General features: G+C 46.2%; 1 protein-coding gene across 7 annotated transcripts in view; it reads right to left on the bottom strand.

Moving 5' to 3' along the window:
• Positions 1 to 19,475, bottom strand: part of LOC127599008 (protocadherin-9) — a 174,901-nt gene that overhangs the window by 34,858 nt on the left and 120,568 nt on the right. For 4 of the 7 annotated variants that reach the window (XM_052062620.1, XM_052062623.1, XM_052062619.1 and 1 more), the window contains one exon: positions 4,834 to 4,909. In XM_052062620.1, the coding sequence (XP_051918580.1) occupies positions 4,834 to 4,909 (76 nt within the window). Of the gene's footprint in view, positions 1 to 4,833; positions 5,039 to 19,475 lie in introns of all 7 variants that reach the window. The other 3 variants (XM_052062618.1, XM_052062617.1, XM_052062621.1) reach the window with 1 other exon arrangement.

Genomic DNA, 19,475 nt, shown 5'->3' with positions numbered 1-19,475 from the left:
AACCAGCGCATTATCGCCTTCTCATGGCTAGCAAGATGCTACTTGACCAGCCAACTTGACCACTTATCGCCACTCTCCCACTGCACCGTTTCGGTCACCTCGTTGTCTCTGCGCGTACCTCATGCAAGTATTTTGAAATGTTAGCGTCGCTCATCCTCAAGTGGTTTCACTTCACCGCATACTGAAATATGCAAATTGTAATCATCAGTGGGAGCACGGCAATACGGGCTAGGTGAGTAGTTAGCCTCTCACCCCTCCGCTACACGTCTTCTCCCATCGTAACAAATGCTAATGTCGTGAGTCTGGCAAGTCTTTAGTATTTCGGACACACACGCACACACACACAATCAACATCTCAAGATCGCCACCCACTTTTGACGATAATAGCTACTGCTGAGGCCTCCTGCCAAGGGTTCGACTATATCAGTCATCTGTATTTTCATAGGGCAGCGTGGTCGTCGACTGGTTAGCACGTCCGCCTCACAGTGCAGAGGTGCAGGGTTCGATTCCGGCTCCAGCCTTCCCATGTGGGTTTTCTCCGGGTAATCGGGTTTCCTCCCACATTCCAAAAACACGCGTGGCAGGTTCATGGAACATTCGACATTGTCCCTAGCTGTGACTGTGAGTGTAAATGTTTGTGTTCGTGTGGCCTGCGATCGGCTGGCTACCGGTTCAGGGTGTCCCCCCCCCCCCCGCCTACTGCCCGAAGACGGTCAAGTCAAGAGTATTTCTGTAGCACTTTCAAACAGCCATCGCTGCATACAAAGTGCTGTACATGGAGCGATTTAACATACACAATAAACAGTAAGACGAATCGGTAATAAAGACGGTAGAAAGCACCAAGCAGTAAAATCAAGAACAAATCTAAGTCATGCTGAGTCGAACGCCAAAGAATACAAATACGATCTCATGCTTGCCACTCTCATGAGGAGCGGATGGATGAATGAATGGATGTATTTTCATACCGTAGTGTGCGCATGGGTGTTATTTATGTTCAAACTTAATTACAAGACGAGACATGAGTGGAGATTTTCCACTTGAAAAGTAGCCTGCGCGTGCAAGAAAGCGACACGGCGCATCCTCCTCCCCGTTGCGCCTTAGCTAAAGTGGAGATCGAGATGCAGCCCGGTGACTCAACTCTGGGTTCACTGTAAATACTGTATGATTAATTATGGATGAATGGACGCAGTGTTTTCCTCAGAACATTAAAAAAACAATTATTTGTTGAAATACAGTGGAACCTGTATTGCATTACGGGCTGAGATAAAATGTTTATTTTTTTTTGGTTGCCGCCGTATGTTGTGTATGTTATGTATGCATTTGAGAAAAAAAAAAAGTGTTTAATCTGGGCGGCCCGGTAGTCCAGTGGTTAGCACGTCGGCTTCACAGTGCAGAGGTACCGGGTTCGATTCCAGCTCCGGCCTCCCTGTGTGGAGTTTGCATGTTCTCCCCGGGCCTGCGTGGGTTTTCTCCGGGTGCTCCGGTTTCCTCCCACATTCCAAAAACATGCGTGGCAGGCTGATTGAACACTCTAAATTGTCCCTAGGTGTGAGGGTGAGTGCGAATGGTTGTTCGTCTCTGTGTGCCCTGTGATTGGCTGGCAACCGATTCAGGGTGTCCCCCGCCTACTGCCCGAAGACAGTTGGGATAGCCTCCAGCACCCCCCGCGACCCTAGTGAGGATCAAGCGGCTCGGAAGATGAATGAATGAATGAATGTTTAATCTGTCTGTTACATTTTTTTTACAGATAAACACGGAGGTGACAGTGTGACTGTCCCAGTGTTTGTTCTTGATTTTACTGCTTGGTGCTTTCTACCGCCTTTATTACGGATTCGTGTTACTTTTTATTGTGCATGTACAGCACTTTGTATGCAGCGATGGCTGTTTGAAAGTGCTCGAGAAATACTGTTGACTTGACTTGACTTGACGTCGGCGTTACACTTTAAAACAGGCATGTCCAAAGTCCGTCCCGCGGGCCAAATCCGGCCCGCGGTCGAATTTCATCCGGCCCTCGGCCCCCGACATAAAATCAGTGCCGTCTGGCCCGCACGTTGGGCGCAATGGAACACGTGTTGCATTGACTGAGGTCTCGTAGACTGGTGAGTGATGTTTCAGAGAGTACTGCTTCCCTCTAGTGGCTAAATGAGTAATAGCATTCACTAAATGAGTAATAGCATTTAGACACTAGAGCGCATCACTCACGAGTTAACAAGACATCACTCCGTGTTTATATTGACTGATATGTCATATTTCAAATTCCTGTTTCAAATGAACCAAAAGAAATTCTTAAGATTGTTGAAATTAAAATGGAAATGTGAAACAGACTGGCTTACTAAAATTTGTTGAACAATATTGTTGTTCAATGTAAAGAATGTCAGCCAAGGTCGGCCCCCCGACATTTTACCACATAAAATCTGGCCCCCTTGGCAAAAAGTTTGGACACCCCTGCTTTAAAATGTAAAAGAAAGACTACTTTCTTACTCTGTCATCCCAAGACTTAATTGGTTGCGACTTGATAGAAAAGTACGTTTATGATTGCCAGGTGGAAACATTGGTGGTGTCTCGCCAATAGCGATTTGCCATCCGCTGGCCATTTAACCCTGTAAAATTCCACATTCACTCATTTTGTTTGGCTCGCTTCCCAGCATCATTAAACTCCGAATGACTTTTCGGATGCGGCTACGGACGGAGTAAAAAAAAAATGCTTGAAGCCGTTTTATTGATCATCAAGCATCCGCGCATTTTCTTGGCAAAGGTCTATTTGATTAACGTTTGTTGTAATAAATTCATGTCTGTTGTGGTTGTTTGGTGGGTGGGGGGGTATTTTTAGGATTTGTTTATATATCCATGTCGATATTATGACAGTGCGGGATATATCTTTGTCATGTGGGATTCTAGGAGGACTGACATTTATTGTTTATGTCTGATTCTGCCTTGATTCTGTTAACAAAGACATCAATTAGCTTGAAAGCGTCACAGTGTTTGGCCATTGTGTCATTTACTCAGCTTTTTACCTGCCCTTGTATTCAACCAGCTCGGAATCATTAACCAAGTGATCTATTGAGTTTCTGGGCTCAGTTCCGTGTGTGTCCTTCTTGTTCTTAAGATGACGTTGACGTCCTTGCAGTGGGAGGGAGTCGGCAAGAGTTTCTATTCATTTATATTCGGTGCCTGCTGAGAGGTTAGTTTTGAAAATGTGAGATGTGTGTATTCTGCCTGAAGGGTTGAACATTGGCGCTGAGATAAAATGTCAGTATGCAAAAATGATGTCACACACCCCCCACCCGACCCCCACCCGTCTAATTTAAACTCAGTTGTGATTTAATGCTAGTTTTTGTTTCATTCATTCATTCTCCATCCAGCACATCTTAATGACAACCATTTTTTTTGGGGGGGGGGCGGTTTGGCCAGCTTTGAGGGAAGCTATGTACAACAGACAACACAGATGAAAAGTCCTTCCTCTCCACCACAGTGCAACCACATATTGTTGCTTTGTCACCTTCTGGTGTCACCTAGTGTCCGAAAATGGTGACCAATCGTCACCCCAAATTGATATGCACAGCTCTACTTTTGTCCACTTCACAACCTGTGAAAACATAAGCCCCAACCAGCAGCATATTTTGCAATTTATTGACATAAAATGTCAGCTTTTATGAGGAACCGCCACCTCCAGAAAAGTGAAAACGGTATCCGTCCATTCATCCATCCATCTTCTACCGCTTATCCGGGGCCGGGTCGCGGGGACAACAGCTTTAGCAGGGAAGCCCAGACTTCCCTCTCCCTAGCTACTTCTTGCAGCTATCCCCGGGGGATCCCGAGGCGTTCCCAGGCCAGCTGGGTGACATAGTCTCTCCAGCGTGTCCTGGGTCTTCCTCGGGGTCTCCTCCCGGTGGGACATGCCCGGAACACCTCACCAGGGAGGTGTTCAGGAGGCATCCGAATCAGATGCCCAAGCCACCTCATCTGGCTCCTCTCGATGTGGAGGAGAAGCGGCTCGACTCTGAGCCCCTCCCGGATGACCGAGCTTCTCACCTTATCTCTAAGGGAGAGCCCGGACACCCTGCGGAGGAAACTCATTTCGGCTGCTTGTATCCGGGATCTCGTTCTTTCGGTCACGACCCATAGCTCGTGACCATTGATGAGGGTTGGAACGTCGATCGACCGGTAAATTGAATTAAACGGTATCCGCATCGTCATTATGTATTTATTTTTATTTTGGACGGATCCCACGTTTGAAATCGTTAGATACTCTTCAAAAACACCTCAGAGTCAATTAGGCCAACGCGGCGCTCGCTTTCGTTCATCTGTCAGCTGCGAAAAAAAATCGGCCGCGATTCTGTCAGACATCACCCGCCGTTTTTTTTCTCTTGCTACCCGTATTTATGTGGCGCCGGCCGGTCCGACCTCGCAACCCGACCTGGCGCCGACCTTGAGGCGGTGCGCTTGCCGCCGAATGATAAAATGAGAAAAAGTGGGTCGGCCATGTACATCCCCAACCAGAAATAGTGGCACGTTAACATCTTGAGAGCAGCAAGACTTCCAACTGGGAAATCATCTCTAAATAAATCCAATGAGTTTCACAAATAGGTGAAGATCCCTTCGGGAGGCCCAGGTTGGCTCTTGGGAAGCGCCAACATGTCTGGATGATTAACCGAGAAATGAACGACCTGCTCATGTATACGCGAGAAACCCACTTGAGCAGCTGGATGACTCCAAATGAAATGATATTTGACGACTTGTTTTTTTTCTTCACGACGTCATTCTCACTCTCGGGTGTTTCATGATTGACTTTTTTGAAAGATGGGTAAAAAAAAACGAAATGACCAAACTCACCGGAGTTGGGATCGGAGTTGCCGTCTGCTTCGGTTCTCTTGTCGGGGGAGGCCTGCTCGTAGAGGTCGTCTTGCGCCTGCACCAGAGGGAGAGGTTGTGTGAGGGGGGCGGCGCCACTGCCTACGGGCTCGTGCTCCCCCAGACCGCTGTCACTGCAGCTCTCCTGGGAGCCGTCCGGCAGGTGAAACGTGACGCGGCGCTGCGACTAGAACCAAGAGCACAGAACAGAGCCTGGCATGTTAATGCTCTGCGTCGCGCCTTTTTTTTTTTTTAATCATGAAATTAATCGAAACGAGTGCACGCTACTTCACAGCGCTGAAGTTTGTGAGACATCGACTCATTTAGACTCATTAGAGTAAGGACTTAAGATGCGATTTCGAGAATGTTTTCGCCTCCGAGTTGCCGTTAAGTGTCGTGAGGGGCCTCACCGTACGCTAAATATATATGTATATATATATATATATATATGGGCGGCCCGTTAGTCCAGTGGTTAGCACGTTGGATTCACAGTGCAGAGGTACCGGGTTCGATTCCAGCTCCGGCCTCCCTGTGTGGAGTTTGCAAGTTCTCCCCGGGTCTGCGTGGGTTTTCTCCGGGTGCTCCGGTTTCCTCCCACATTCCAAAAACATGCATGGCAGGCTGATTGGACGCTCTAAATTGTCCCTAGGTGTGAATGTGAGTGTGAATTGTTGTTCGTCTCTGTGTGCCCTGCGATTGGCTGGCAACCGATTCAGGGTGTCCCCCGCCTACTGCCCGGAGACAGCTGGGATCGGCTCCAGCACCCCCCGCGACCCTAGTGAGGATCAAGCGGTTCGGAAGATGAATGAATGAATGAAATTAATTGAAACGAGTGCACGCTACTTCACAGCGCTGAAGTTTGTGAGACATCGACTCATTTAGACTCATTAGAGTAAGGACTTAAGATGCGATTTCGATTTCGTTTTCGCCTCCGAGTTGCCGTTAAGTGTCGCGAGGGGCCTCACCGTACGCTAAACGGTCACGTTTCACTGCACAATGACAACCCATAACAGGAAGCAAATTACACAGCATGAGGAAAATAATACAAAAGAGGTGAAGAGTCGAAACCGTGTGATGATCTCTTCGGTGGTATGTCGTACGTTTAACATAAAGACGATCTCTTTGTGGTATTAGTGGAAAGGTTTTATCACACGAGTTTTGCTGCCGAAATTGTCACTTTGATTGGATTTTTACCACGGCAAAGCGGACCCAACAAAACATTTGACACTCGTGTGGAGAAAAGCAATTTGTTCTACAGGCATGACTTGTAAACTCTGCAATTATTGGACTTTTTATTGCACTCGATCTTCAAAGCCCACCTGATTGAATTTCAATGACTAATTTCGATTGTCTTCCCCCCCCACCCTCCACCCCTCCCCCCCCCCCCACCAGCTCTAATGACATTTTCCTCAGGCTTTTTCCTAAATCCAGACGCGAGCCTCCAGCTAACCTTTCAGTGGCACGGGGAGGTGTTCGTGCCGCATCATTGTTGATGACAGACAGCCACAGGTTTTACACTCATTATTGGCAAAAGTAAAGGTCAGCCAATCTGCAATCTCATGCAAATGACCTCATTAGATATTTAAAATTGCTCCGAGAACATGCGGTTGTTCAATTAAACCAAAAAGGTGTCTCATAACAGAAACAAGAATGTGGAAAGGGGGGTCGGGGGGGGGGGGGGGGTCTGTGTGAGTGGAGGAGAGAGGGGGTCGGGGGGGGAGGGGTGGGAGGCGTCTCGCAAAGAGAGAGATTGTTTCCTTCAGATTCAAATACTTCTGTCGTGATGGATGTGAATAATGGATGGATGTATTTATGGGTACACTAAAGCGGAGACGTGGGGATGGAAAAGCGAGGATGGAAATGGAGGTGGGTGGAAACTACTCGCTGTGTGGACCGTTGTACCTTGCTTGCCAAATCTTTGCAACCCTCTCATTAACAAGAAATGCATCTCGCCCGAGAGAGAGAGAGAGAGAGAGAGAGAGAGAGAGAGAGAGAAAGAGATACACAGTGCCGAGGTGCGATTCTGGAGGAAAGCAGATTACCCAGAGAAAAGCCACCCAGGCACGGGGAGAACATGCCAACTCCACACAGGAATGCCGGAGCCGGAATCAAACCCTGAAGCACTGCACTCTAAGGCAGACGTGCTAATCATTAACGTGCGACCCCTGACGGGGAAATTGAGAAGGAAATTACATTTGAAATGGAGGGCTGTTAACAGTGTCACGATTCCGTCTTTGTTGTTTGTTGTCCGCCAGTAAATGAAAGAAGAAGCGGTATACAGAAAGTAGCGGTAACAAATGGACAAAACGCACATGCTAACGCGCAGCTGCCGTGATTTCCGCAGATGAAGCGGTTCGTCCGCAGCGACGTGAAGGAGGAAGCTATTGCTCGTGCTATGTCGTCAAAAACAAGGCCATACGAGAAACCCGATGTATTATTTCAACAAGTAGCAAAAAATGCGAGAGTAATTTGAACAGCCTGACCAAGTCATGTCAAGTCAAGTCAAGAGTATTTCTCGAGCACTTTCAAACAGCCATCGCTGCATACAAAGTGCTGTACATGGAGCGATTTAACATACACAATAAACAGTAAGACGAATCGGTAATAAAGGCGGTAGAAAGCATCAAGCAGTAAAATCAAGAACAAATCGAAGTCATGCTGAGTCCAACGCCAAAGAATATAACTGAGAATACCACGTCGGCATTAGCAGTTTAATCGCTAGCCAGCAGCCACCGGATAGATGGAAACAGCAATCAATCGTGTCACAATTGCAAGTAGCAATGACGCTCATGCCTTTGGTACATTATAAGCATTTTTTATTATTCCTAATCGGTCCATTTCTTTGTAGTTCACAGTGCTATTTTATTTTATTCTACATTTGTTGTTCAGGAGAATAACATTGTTTAAAATGAATGAATATAATTCTACACGGCAGTCATCGAATCAATCCTGTGTTCTTCCATCAGGGTTTGGTTTGGGGCCGCCACAAAAAAGGACAAAATCCGACTTCAACGGACAGTTAGGACGGCAGAAAAAATCGTTGGCACCGCCCTACCCACTCTTAAGGACTTGCACACTGCAAGAATCAAGACAAGGGGCACTGAAAATCCTCCTGGATCCCCCGCATCCTGCCCACCACCTTTTCCAGCCACTCCCCTCAGGCAGACGCTACAGATCCATGCGCACCAAATCCAGTAGACACTTAAACAGCTTCTTCCCTCTAGCCATTAACTCCTTAAACAGTCACTGACGTAGTCACTCTTCTTGTACTACAAAATGGTACTACAAAACTACTGGTTACTCTAAAATGGTTCAATGATTTTGTTGTTTACGATGATACTAGTGCAGCGTGTTATACCGGAGACAAATCCCTTGTGTGTTCTACATACTTGGCCAATAAAGATGATTCTGTTTCTGATTCATCTGGCACGTAAGCTACATTTGGTGGCTGTCGTTATTTGACCACCTTGACCAAGATAAAATCTTGATGAAGAGCACATCCCGCTGCTTAGCCTGTGATCTGACTCATCACGGGGCGGGACTGGACTCGCCCAAGTCAAACTGACTTGGGAACGGCTTCAGACTTGAACGTTACGACTCGAGACTTGCCAATGTGTGAATTGATTCATCTGCGGGACGTGGCCGAATGCGCGTTTGGAAGCATTTCTGCATTCCGGCTTGCCGAGAGTCGCTTGTAATAATATTATCATAAGACCAGCTTTAACTGTCCCTGCTGCCAGTTTACAAGATATTATGGCTTATCACGCCAGCTAACTCTTATTATCTGCTTCTGTTTGTTTGTTTGTTTTTTTAATAAAATCATCTCGCTGTCCAAACACACTCGACACAAACACTCTGTCAAAAGCTCGCAAATGATGAGGACTTGCATTTGTCCTTGCATGTTGTTTGCAATGCAAACTGTACAGAATTTAATAGGTAAAATCAAAGGCCGGTTTTGCATACGTCATCCAAGTCAACAAAAATCCTCCAACAGTAGAAGGCATCTCAGCCTGCTCCGAAACCATTCATTCATTCATCTTCCGTACCGCTTGATCCTCACTAGGGTCGCGGGGGGTGCTGGAGCCTATCCCAGCTGTCTTCGGGCAGTAGGCGGGGGACACCCTGAATCGGTTGCCAGCCAATCGCAGGGCACACACAGACGAACAACCATTTGCGCTCACACTCACACCTTGGGACAATTCAGAGTGTTCAACCAGCCTGCCATGCATATTTTTGGAATGTGGGAGGAAACCGGAGCACCCGGAGAAAACCCACGCAGGCCCGGGGAGAACATGCAAACTCCACACAGGGAGACGGAGCTGGAATCGAACCCGGTACCTCTGCACTGTGAAGCCGACATGCTAACTACCGGGCCGCCCGCTACGAAACCATTGTAGCTCTAAATCTTGAAGATTGGCCTATAAATGTAATTAGTTGCATTGCAAATGAATTGATACTGCATGGGGTCCATTGATTCGGTGCTTTGCTTTTCATATTAAATTCAAGAACTAACAAGTAGCCCTTTAAACTGAAATGGAGTATTGACTTTCAAAGGCACAGCCTGTGTTTAAAGCAGACTGAAAATGCAATGCATCACAGGCTTTTTTTTTCTTCTTTCAGCCTTCCGTTCTTTCCTGAACGGACCTGTTCAGGAAAACGTTTGGTCACTACGATCAAACGAAAGGGCCGCGTGACGTGACAGTAAACCAGTGGTGATGTTTCTGTGCACTCTTTTTGCTCCTGAGTTTGACCGCATGGAGAGCAGTGTTTAATTAAAAAAAATATAATAATAAAAAAACAACAACAACAACTTCTGTGCGGTATTGTGTTTCAGGAAAACGGTGCGATCCTCAGTCGAGAAGCACACACACACTGAGCAGAATGTAAATGCACAGACGCGGACAATTGCACACCCAGAAGACTGCAACCTCCTCACCCCCACAAATAATCTGATCTCGCAGCAGTCTGACGCCTGCAGTGAGAGAACACATCCCACGAGTGTGTTCTCACAATCACACCACTAAGGGAGATCAGTCACCCGGGAGAGTAGAACGCACACAAAAAGACCTCTTTTCCATCATCTCTCCCTTTCTTTCCCCATTTCCCCGAAGACCAAAGGTGCTCTGCCATCTTCTGGCCATCTTTGGAACTACGTGTCTATTGACACTTGGGGCTCAAACAAACCAAAAACAATGAAATGTTGACAAATGCTCATCTTGCTCCAGCCTTATTTATTTAGAAGAAACGTTCATTCAAAGTGACAGTTGAATCAGTCTTGCCCGTTTTGGATTTTGACTCAAACATTGACTCATTATTTTCTGACTGCCTTTCCTGTGGCAAACTTTGCAGCCTTCCACGTCTCAAAGTGAAGTCATCGCACTTGCGTTTTGAAAAATATGTCCTCGTATGTGTATTTGTGTACTTTGCCAGTCTCAATACAGCTTGTTTAAAATAAAAATAATCATAATTGCTGTTGTGAAAGCGCTCTATCAATCAGCATGTATTGTATTGTATTGTATTGTATTGTATTGCATTGTATATATGAGCCATTTGTGCATTTTGTTTTTCGTGAAGAGGAAAAAATATATAAATGCTAGAAACATTCAGATGAGTACCCTTTACCTTTGCACACATCCTCATTTGATGAGCTTGCCTCAAGAAGTCTTTCTGCCAACATGAGTGCTCGTCCAAAATTCAGTCTCAATTTTACTGAGCTGGGCCTGCTTATCTGAGTCATCTGCCAAAGTTGGAAAATGAGGATGATGAGTACAGCCCAAAAGAGTAATGCGAGTGATAAAACGACAGCACGGGAATGAGATGCGGTGAATTATTGACCCATGTATAATTTCTTGTCCAAAGCTATGGCAAATCCGAGTCTTTTATTGGATCAACAATGTATTTCCTTCCCTGGGCAGCTGCAGCCGTTTTGTGAAACATTTGCCCTCATGCGCCTTCCCTTCCACACAGTTGGTGGAGATTTATTGGAAAACCCAAATGTCCCTAAGCTGGATGTGTAATTATGGAATGTTGTTTGTTTCTCCTTCAGTACAAAGGTCTACCGAGCCTCTTAAGTCTAAAAGTCAAGTCGGATGGGCCCAAATTCCTTGCAACCTGAAAATGGATCAAGCAGTAATCAAATGGTTGCGTGCAGTTTCAAGTGCAAAAATAAGTGATGACAAATTTAATCTTGAAGATTTTTTAAAATTCCTCTCTGTTCAACATAGAGCTCTACAACAACTGATTCATGAATCATCTTGAAACTTCATTTTTCCCCCTTTTTACAGTGCAGAAAGCACCGCCTCCAAAATAAATGTTATTAATTTGCGGATTATCGCCATGATGTTTTTTTTGTGTTTTTTTTTTCTTGTCATCTGGTGACTTCAGTCCAAGGTTTTAGGCAGCATTTATAAAAGCAATGCCTACTGCCTGAAGGATTCATTCATTCATTTTGCTTGACTTTGCTAAAAGCAAATATCAGCGATGTCGTCAGTGAAGCTTGCATGAAATGTCTGGACTACGAAAGAAAGACATGGTTGGGAAGGGTTGAAAGAAAGCTGAGAAAGTGTGAGAATTGTGTTTGGGCAGGAAGTGTGCTGGCTTGCAGGGGAGCGGAGATGAGGGAAGTAGAGCCATTTGGGCTCCCGCTCCTCCATGGCAATATGATGACGTAACACAGGAACAGGCAAAGAAGTTCTTCACTCTTCCGTCACCATGTACCAAAGCAGCTGATGACCTTCAAAGATCTCTTTAGTTCAGAGGTTTTTTTTTTTTTTTTTTAAATTTTATATGTATCTTTCTAGGGCGGCCCGGTAGTCCAGTGGTTAGCACGTCGGCTTCACAGTGCAGAGGTACCAGGTTCGATTCCAGCTCCGGCCTCCCTGTGTGGAGTTTGCATGTTCTCCCCGGGCCTGCGTGGGTTTTCTCCGGGTGCTCCGGTTTCCTCCCACATTCCAAAAACATGCGTGGCAGGCTGATTGAACACTCCAAATGCTCCCTCGGTGTGAGTGGTTGTGCGTTTCTGTGTGCCCTGCGATTGGCTGGCAACCGATTCAGGGTGTCCCCCGCCTACTGCCAAGAAGACAGCTGGGATAGGCTCCAGCACCCCCCGCGACCCTAGTGAGGATCAAGCGGCTCGGAAGATGAATGAATGAATGAATGTATCTTTCTTGATAGATATTGATAGATAATCAAATCCAGGGCGATGAAAAAGAAACTGGACAGTATTGTGGTGTCATAATTTGACTGCATTGATGCATTTCTGATTCCGAAAAATGTTTTTTTTTAGTTTTGTTCTGTTTTATAACCATCCACAGCTTGAGCTCCCCATCGACTGTGCTTTCCCTTCACCGAGAACTCACATTTCCTTTTTCTGGCGAAGTGAACATCTCACGACTGCTAGCTCCCCACCTTCACTCTAAATTTGGTCTGTCGTTAAATAAAGCTGACTTCAGGTTAGTGAGAACTGCGAGATTGGAGTAGTGCAACCCGCTCTGTGCGCCTGAAGCGGGGCAGTGAAAATCTGTTGAAGTGCCACAGAGCGTCAGCTACACGTTAACCTCGTCTGATTCATTCATTGGCACCACCCTCCGCTGGCATAGACAGCCGCAAAGCGCCAAAGACGGCAGTTCTTCTCCGTGTGACTCTTTCACGTTGAGAAGAGAATTTGCCAGTCAAGCGACTGTTGACGACAGCGCGGAGGTGCCGACGAACAAAAGCGCTAAAAAGGGGCTCGGCATATTTCTGCATTCATGTCCACACGAAGGCGGCCCGGTAGTCCAGTGGTTAGCACGTCGGCTTCACAGTGCAGAGGTACCGGGTTCGATTCCAGCTCCCGCCTCCCTGTGTGGAGTTTGAATGTTCTCCCCGGGCCTGCGTGGGTTTTCTCCGGGTGCTCCGGTTTCCTCCCACATTCCAAAAACATGCGTGGCAGGCTGACTGAACACTCTAAATTGTCCCTAGGTGTGAGTGTGAGTGTGGATGGTTGTTCGTTTCTGTGTGCCCTGCGATTGGCTGGCGACCGATTCAGGGTGTCCCCCGCCTACTGCCCGAAGACGGCTGGGATAGGCTCCAGCACCCCCCGCGACCCTAGTGAGGATCAAGCGACTCGGAAGATGAATGAATGAATGAATGAATGAATGAATGAATGAATGAATGTCCACACGATGTGTTTGGTGGTACAGTGCGTAGTGCGCAATCACTTGGCAAACTATGAGATGCAATTGCAACGTCAAGATAGTTTAACTTCATTTGGCAGCAGAGCGTTTTTGTGCCTGTCATGTGATGAGCCTTCAATGGGGAGGGGGTGTTACGATTGAACCTCTTTTTAACGTACCCCGTGTTCATCGCTATGACGTTCGCATTTCAAAGTCCCGATTTCACGTCATTCATTTTCCATGTGCCGATTTTGCTTGCAACGAACACCTTGATAATGTAAACTTCAGTATAACGACTAGATTTTCCTCACCAAAGAGTGAAAAGGCCAGGGAGCCAATGAAGGGATGCCAAAGTAAGAGTTATGTGCTCCCCTCTTACGAGTAACAAGAGGCGAGCAGCAGCATTCTGGACCAACTGGAGACGCTTCATGGAGGATTGGCTGACTCCAAAGTCAAGCGCATGACAGTAATCCAGCCGAAATGACAAAGGCATAAAATACTGTTTCAAAGTGTTCTTGAGAAAGGAGAGGCTGGGCCTCGGGCAGCTGCCTAAGATGAAAGAAGACAACCTTAGTTATGAATAAATATTCTGCATCTGTTGAATTTGATTTTTTTGGGCATTCAGATGGAGTTGTGTTATGAACTTCTTCAACCGCGATGAACATTTTTTCCATCATTCCATTTAGTTATACTCTCGCAGATTGCTAGTGTATCCACGTTTAATTGACATTTATTTGTTTTCGGGAGAGGGGGGTAGTTTCCAAAGGGCTGAAAATACAAAAGGCAATCCATATTTTTTTTTTTTCTGGCATCTCCTGTGTCACGTTGCGAGGTAGTGGTGGACCCCAAAAAGCAGGCAGGAGGGAGGAGCAGGGTGAACTTGACGAATTGTATTTAAAACAAAGAAAACTAAATCCAAAACAAAGTGCAAAGTAACAAACAAAAACCATGAATTAAACAAAAACTATTCATTCATTCATTCATCTTCCTAACCGCTTGATCCTCACTAGGGTCGCGGGGGGTGCTGGAGCCTATCCCAGCTGTCTCCGGACAGTAGGCGGGGGACACCCTGAATCGGTTGCCAGCCAATCGCAGGGCACACAGAGACAAACAACCATCCACGCTGACATTCACACCTCGGGACAATTTAGAGCGTCCAATCAGCCTGCCATGCATGTTTTTGGAATGTGAGAGGAAACCGGAGCACCCGGAGAAAACCCACGCAGGCCCGGGGAGAACATGCAAATTCCACACAGGGAGGCCGGAGCTGGAATCGAACCCGGTACCTCTGCACTGTGAAGCCGACATGCTAACCACTGGCCTACCGAGCCCACTGGACTACCGAGCCACAAAAACTAAAAACTATAACCACAACTATAAACTATAACCACAAAAACTAAAACAAAAACTATCAATAACCAAAACACTACTAGAACAAACAGCAGCAATGGAACAGCAAACAAATGAACATGATAGTAGCAAACAATGACCCGACAATGAGTGGTCAGGCTGGGAGTCCTTTTAAAGCACTAATAACCTAATGACCAACAGGTGTGCAGCTGCAGGTGGAGCCCTACAGTGCCACCTGTTGGTCCCAAACCGAATCCTGACATCCTGTTTTTGTTTCTAACACTGATATGAACCACTGCGCTCATCGGTGGCCCACACTGACCGGGTAAATTCAAGATTTGTCGTGACTTGAGATTGTTCTAGATGAATAGAAGTGGTTTGCCACTAGAGAGGGGAAGGACTTTTCATCTCCTGTTGCAAATTAGTTACTTTTAATGGGATCAATGTGGGGCCCGATGTTTCAAGCGCCACGGAAAGTTGTTGACATTGCCACCAGATCTTTGCTCTTGCCACTGTGCTGTGAGCATACGCGCCAGCTGCCAGGTTGCAACATCACACTCACGGCAGGATCCGTGATGACTGTGAAAGGTCGATATCACGGAGCGGAGTGGAAAGTGAAATGGGCCTACTCGAAAATGAGCAAGGCTCCAATATGGAATGCTTTATACTCGTGTTAGCCATCCTCTGCAGGAATGACCAATCGAGCCACGCTTTCATGTGGCCGCTGGCATCCCTCAAATTATCAGCAATCACATTTTTTTCAGTAATAGTTTTTTTTTTTTGTGCCTCTTCCACTAGCAAAGTACAAAACCGCATAGATGACAAGTCGGGCTGCAGTCTTTCTCGTTATTGCAAATTCAAATGGCCATCCCTGATGGATGCAAACGCCTCCTTTAGAACTTGCTCACAGTTTGCAAACTGCAAAGTGCCGTTTTACTGTCAGTGCCTCGCCAACCATTACCGACCCGAACTGACTGTCCTGTGCGTTGAGAGGATTCTTTTCGTTCCCGATCGACTCGGAAAACCGATGGGTCGAACAATCATAAAAAGTCAACCATGTTTAATCAAAAATCATTCCCCACCATAGAAATGATGAGGACAAAATTTTGCAGCGTCGACGTCGTTACTCCTCAGTGCCTGAAATCGTCAATGTGATGTCATCGTGGTTCACGTAACCGGAGCGATAGACGTACGATCACAAGAAAACCTGTTAAAAGTCGTGCTGGAAGGGTTCCTGAAGAGGTTTTGTGCAAGAGTATTCACTTGTTTTCCTCGGTGTCAGTCGAATAATAATAATAATAATAATAATAATACATTTTATTTGTGGGCGCCTTTCTAGAAACTCAAGGACACCTTACAACAAGCAGTTAAAATCACAAGTACAATGTTAAAAACAACATCAAATAAGATAAGAAAAAATACAACAAGGGCGGCCCGGTAGTCCAGTGGTTAGCACGTCGGCTTCACAGTGCAGAGGTACCGGGTTCGATTCCAGCTCCGGCCTCCCTGTGTGGAGTTTGCATGTTCTCCCCGGGCCTGCGTGGGTTTTCTCCGGGTGCTGCGGTTTCCTCCCACATTCCAAAGAACATGCGTGGCAGGCTGATTGAACACTCTAAATTGTCCCTAGTTGTGAGTGTGAGTGCGAATGGTTGTTCGTTTCTGTGTGCCCTGCGATTGGCTGGGAACCGATTGAGGGTGTCCCCCGCCTACTGCCCGAAGACAGCTGGGATGGGCTCCAGCACCCCCCGCGACCCTAGTGAGGATCAAGCGGCTCGGAAAATGAATGAATGAATGAATGAATGAATGAATGAATGAATGAATGAATGAATGAATAACGGCTTTATGGTCTGAGTGAATAGGCTTGTCGAAACAGATGTGTTTTGAGGCTGGATTTGAAATGTGTTAGTGAGTGTGAATTACGAAGGTCAGCTAGGAGTGAGTTCCAAAGCTGGGGAGCAGAGCGACTGAAGGCTCTATTTCCCATGGTGACGAGGCGAGCAGGGGGGACAGAGAGGAGGACAGAGGAGGCCGCGCCTTCACTTTTGTGACATGAGGTGGAATATTTTAGTTGCATTTTATTCTTTCTTCAATTATTTTGGTTTTTTTTGGGGGGCTGTTGTTGGATCAAGTACGCTAAGATAAGATAAGATAAGATAAGATATCCTTTATTCGTCCCACAATGGGGAAATTTACAAGCTGTAACCTTTGCAATTGTAAGGGAGGTGAATGACGGCAATTTGTTGTCATTTACCTGATTGGTATTTTGTTACTGACAGCTGTAAAGGTGAGTCTTGCTGATTCGAGCGAAGCGTTACATTTAATTCGTCACAGAATGGTACTGTGTCCTAGGTGTGGGCCCGCCCAGGGACAATATCTTCAGTTAACACAATTTTCCCCTATTGGAGCTGAAATAGCTGACCGAGTCACTTTACACACCCAAGTTCTAAGGGGTAATTGTACTCTGTGGAGGGATAATCACAACACATCCTGGCAAGGCGAGCTCGAGCAATGAAGCCCAAGTTAAAAGTAGTAAAAAGAAACTATTGCTACCATAGCATGAAAAAAAGCTACTTTTGTAAGTATGCTTAAAAAAAAAAAAGGTTGTCCTTTGGCTAAAGCTGCAGACTTGCCACACTCGCCCCCTCTCTAAATATGTCCTCTGTAACATCTGGCACAAACATGTGCCCCTTATGTCATGGAAAGAACCGGAAATATATCATCATTCATTCATCTTCCGAGAATAATGACCAGCAGGGGGAGACAGAACGGGAAGCCTGGCGGTTCGCTGTTAATAATAATAATAATAAAGTTCATCTTCCGTACCGCTTGATCCTCACTAGGGTCGCGGGGGGTGCTGGAGCCCATTCCAGCCGTCTCCGGGCAGTAGGCGGGGGACACCCTGAATCGGTTGCCAGCCAATCGCAGGGCACACAGAGACGAACAACCATCCACGGTCACACTCACACCTAGGGACAATTTAGAGCGTCCAATCAGCCTACCATGCAAGTTTTTGGAATGTGGGAGGAAACCGGAGCACCCGGAGAAAACCCACGCAGGCCCGGGGAGAACATGCAAACTCCACACAGGGAGGCCGGAGCTGGAATCGAACCCGGTACCTCTGCACTGTGAAGCCGACGTGCTAACCACTGGACTACCGGGCCGCACCGGAAATATATATTTAAAAAAAATAAATCATAATAATATTATATCACACATAACTGGAAATAATGTTTTCCATTCAAGTATACCTGGAGGCAAAACTTGCACTGTTTTACATATTTTGAACGCATCCCAGAAGAAAACAATCCCTTGAGATACAAAACATGAACTACAACTCAGCATTTTCTGCAGCAACATCTTCTCTTTCTATATAATTGAGAGCGCTGACTCCAAACTAGTGTGTGTGTGTGTGTGTGTGTGCGTGTGCGTGTGTGTGCGCACGTGCATGTGTAAATTTGCATGTGCTCACTTGGGAGTCTTTGAAACTGGCTAAAAATCCAAGCGAGACGAAGTGCCACTTTCATCCCAATTTTAAAATAGAGATATCCTCTGTTTTTTATGGGTTATTTTTTTTTTACTGTCCCCCATCCCTTGTTACCATCTTTGACAGAACAACATTCCCATTTTTGAAGTGAAGTAAATGGGGATGGCAGACTCTCTTTGGGGCTTTGGGTGTGTGCGGCAATGATTATTAGTTTCAAGAGATGAGAGCAATATTCAAACAATCACTCGCGCGCGCTAACTCGACTCCGCTGGCAGTGTGTAAACAAACTTAATGTCTTCAGTCCGTAGCGCCGTCAATCTCATCACCCGAGCGGGCCCCGAAGCGCCTCTTAGCATCCCGCGCAAGTCCGGCGGCTTATCCAATAAACAATCATTGGCTGCTTTGAAAGTCATCAATACCGTGATTGCAGTTTTACATATGGTAAGCTCTGACAGTCAATTCGGGTAAGCCAGTGAAGGCGCAACAATGTACACGCGTCGACAATAGAATGAAATAAAAATGGTCTTTTGTGAGTAGAATGCGAGCTAGATTGCTGCAGTTGCCATTTTTTTACGGATACATTGAAAATAAAGGTGAAGACATTTTGAAAACAGAGAACCGGCTAGCACGCTAGCCACCGCAACGCTCTGTAGCATCTCTATTTGATGGTGCAATACATTGAGATGTGAAAATGGCGCCGCGGGTCTTGCAGTTGAGCCAGAAGAACTTAATGGATTAATTGGGAGCCAACAGAGATAATTAGGCCTCTGGGGTTGTCTGATTCCACTGTTTTTGTGTTTTGTTGGGTTGTTCTTTTATGTTTATTTTTTGCCTGTTGACTCAGCATTGTAGTGTCACAGTGCTCCTGTTGTGTATGTAATTTAATTCATTAACAGGAATGTTGTGTCAATGTCCACAGATTAGCAGAGGCTACGATGCAAAACAAACACATGACTGATTAAAAAAAAAACATGTCCCCGTTAACTCCCTGATGCATTTTGCTCTTTACCTTTTTTATATCTTTAGTAAAATGGAATTGGACAAAAAAGCTTCTGTTATTCATGTTATCCGTATCTCAGTATTGTTTTATCCAGGATTAATATGTGGACGTGAATAAGTAAAGTTGATATCGGGGCGCTTTTGGTATTGTAAAGTGTCCTTGGGTGTCTTGAAAGGCGCTTATAAATAAAATTTATTATTATTATCATTATAATTATTACTATTATTAACAGGGCGGCCCGGTAGTCCAGTGGTTAGCACGTGGGCTTCACAGTGCAGAGGTACCGGGTTCGATTCCAGCTCCGGCCTCCCTGTGTGGAGTTTGCATGTTCTCCCCGGGCCTGCGTGGGTTTTCTCCGGGTGCTCCGGTTTCCTCCCACATTCCAAAAATATGCATGGCAGGCCGATTGGACGCTCAATTGTCCCTAGGTGTGAGTGTGAGTGCGATTGGTTGTTCGTTTCTGTGTGCCCTGCGATTGGCTGGCAACCGATTCAGGGTGTCCCCCGCCTACTGCCCGGAGACGGCTGGAATGGGCTCCAGCACCCCCCGTGACCCTAGTGAGGATCAAGCGGCTCGGAAGATGAATGAATGAATGAATGAATATTATTAACAACAAACCGACAGGCTTCCCGTTCTG

This window comes from Hippocampus zosterae, chromosome 4, assembly GCF_025434085.1.
Source record: "Hippocampus zosterae strain Florida chromosome 4, ASM2543408v3, whole genome shotgun sequence".
NCBI classification, from domain to species: Eukaryota; Metazoa; Chordata; class Actinopteri; order Syngnathiformes; family Syngnathidae; genus Hippocampus; species Hippocampus zosterae.
The sequence above is the reverse complement of the archived record's forward strand: the minus strand, read 5'-3'. Positions and strand labels throughout refer to the sequence as shown.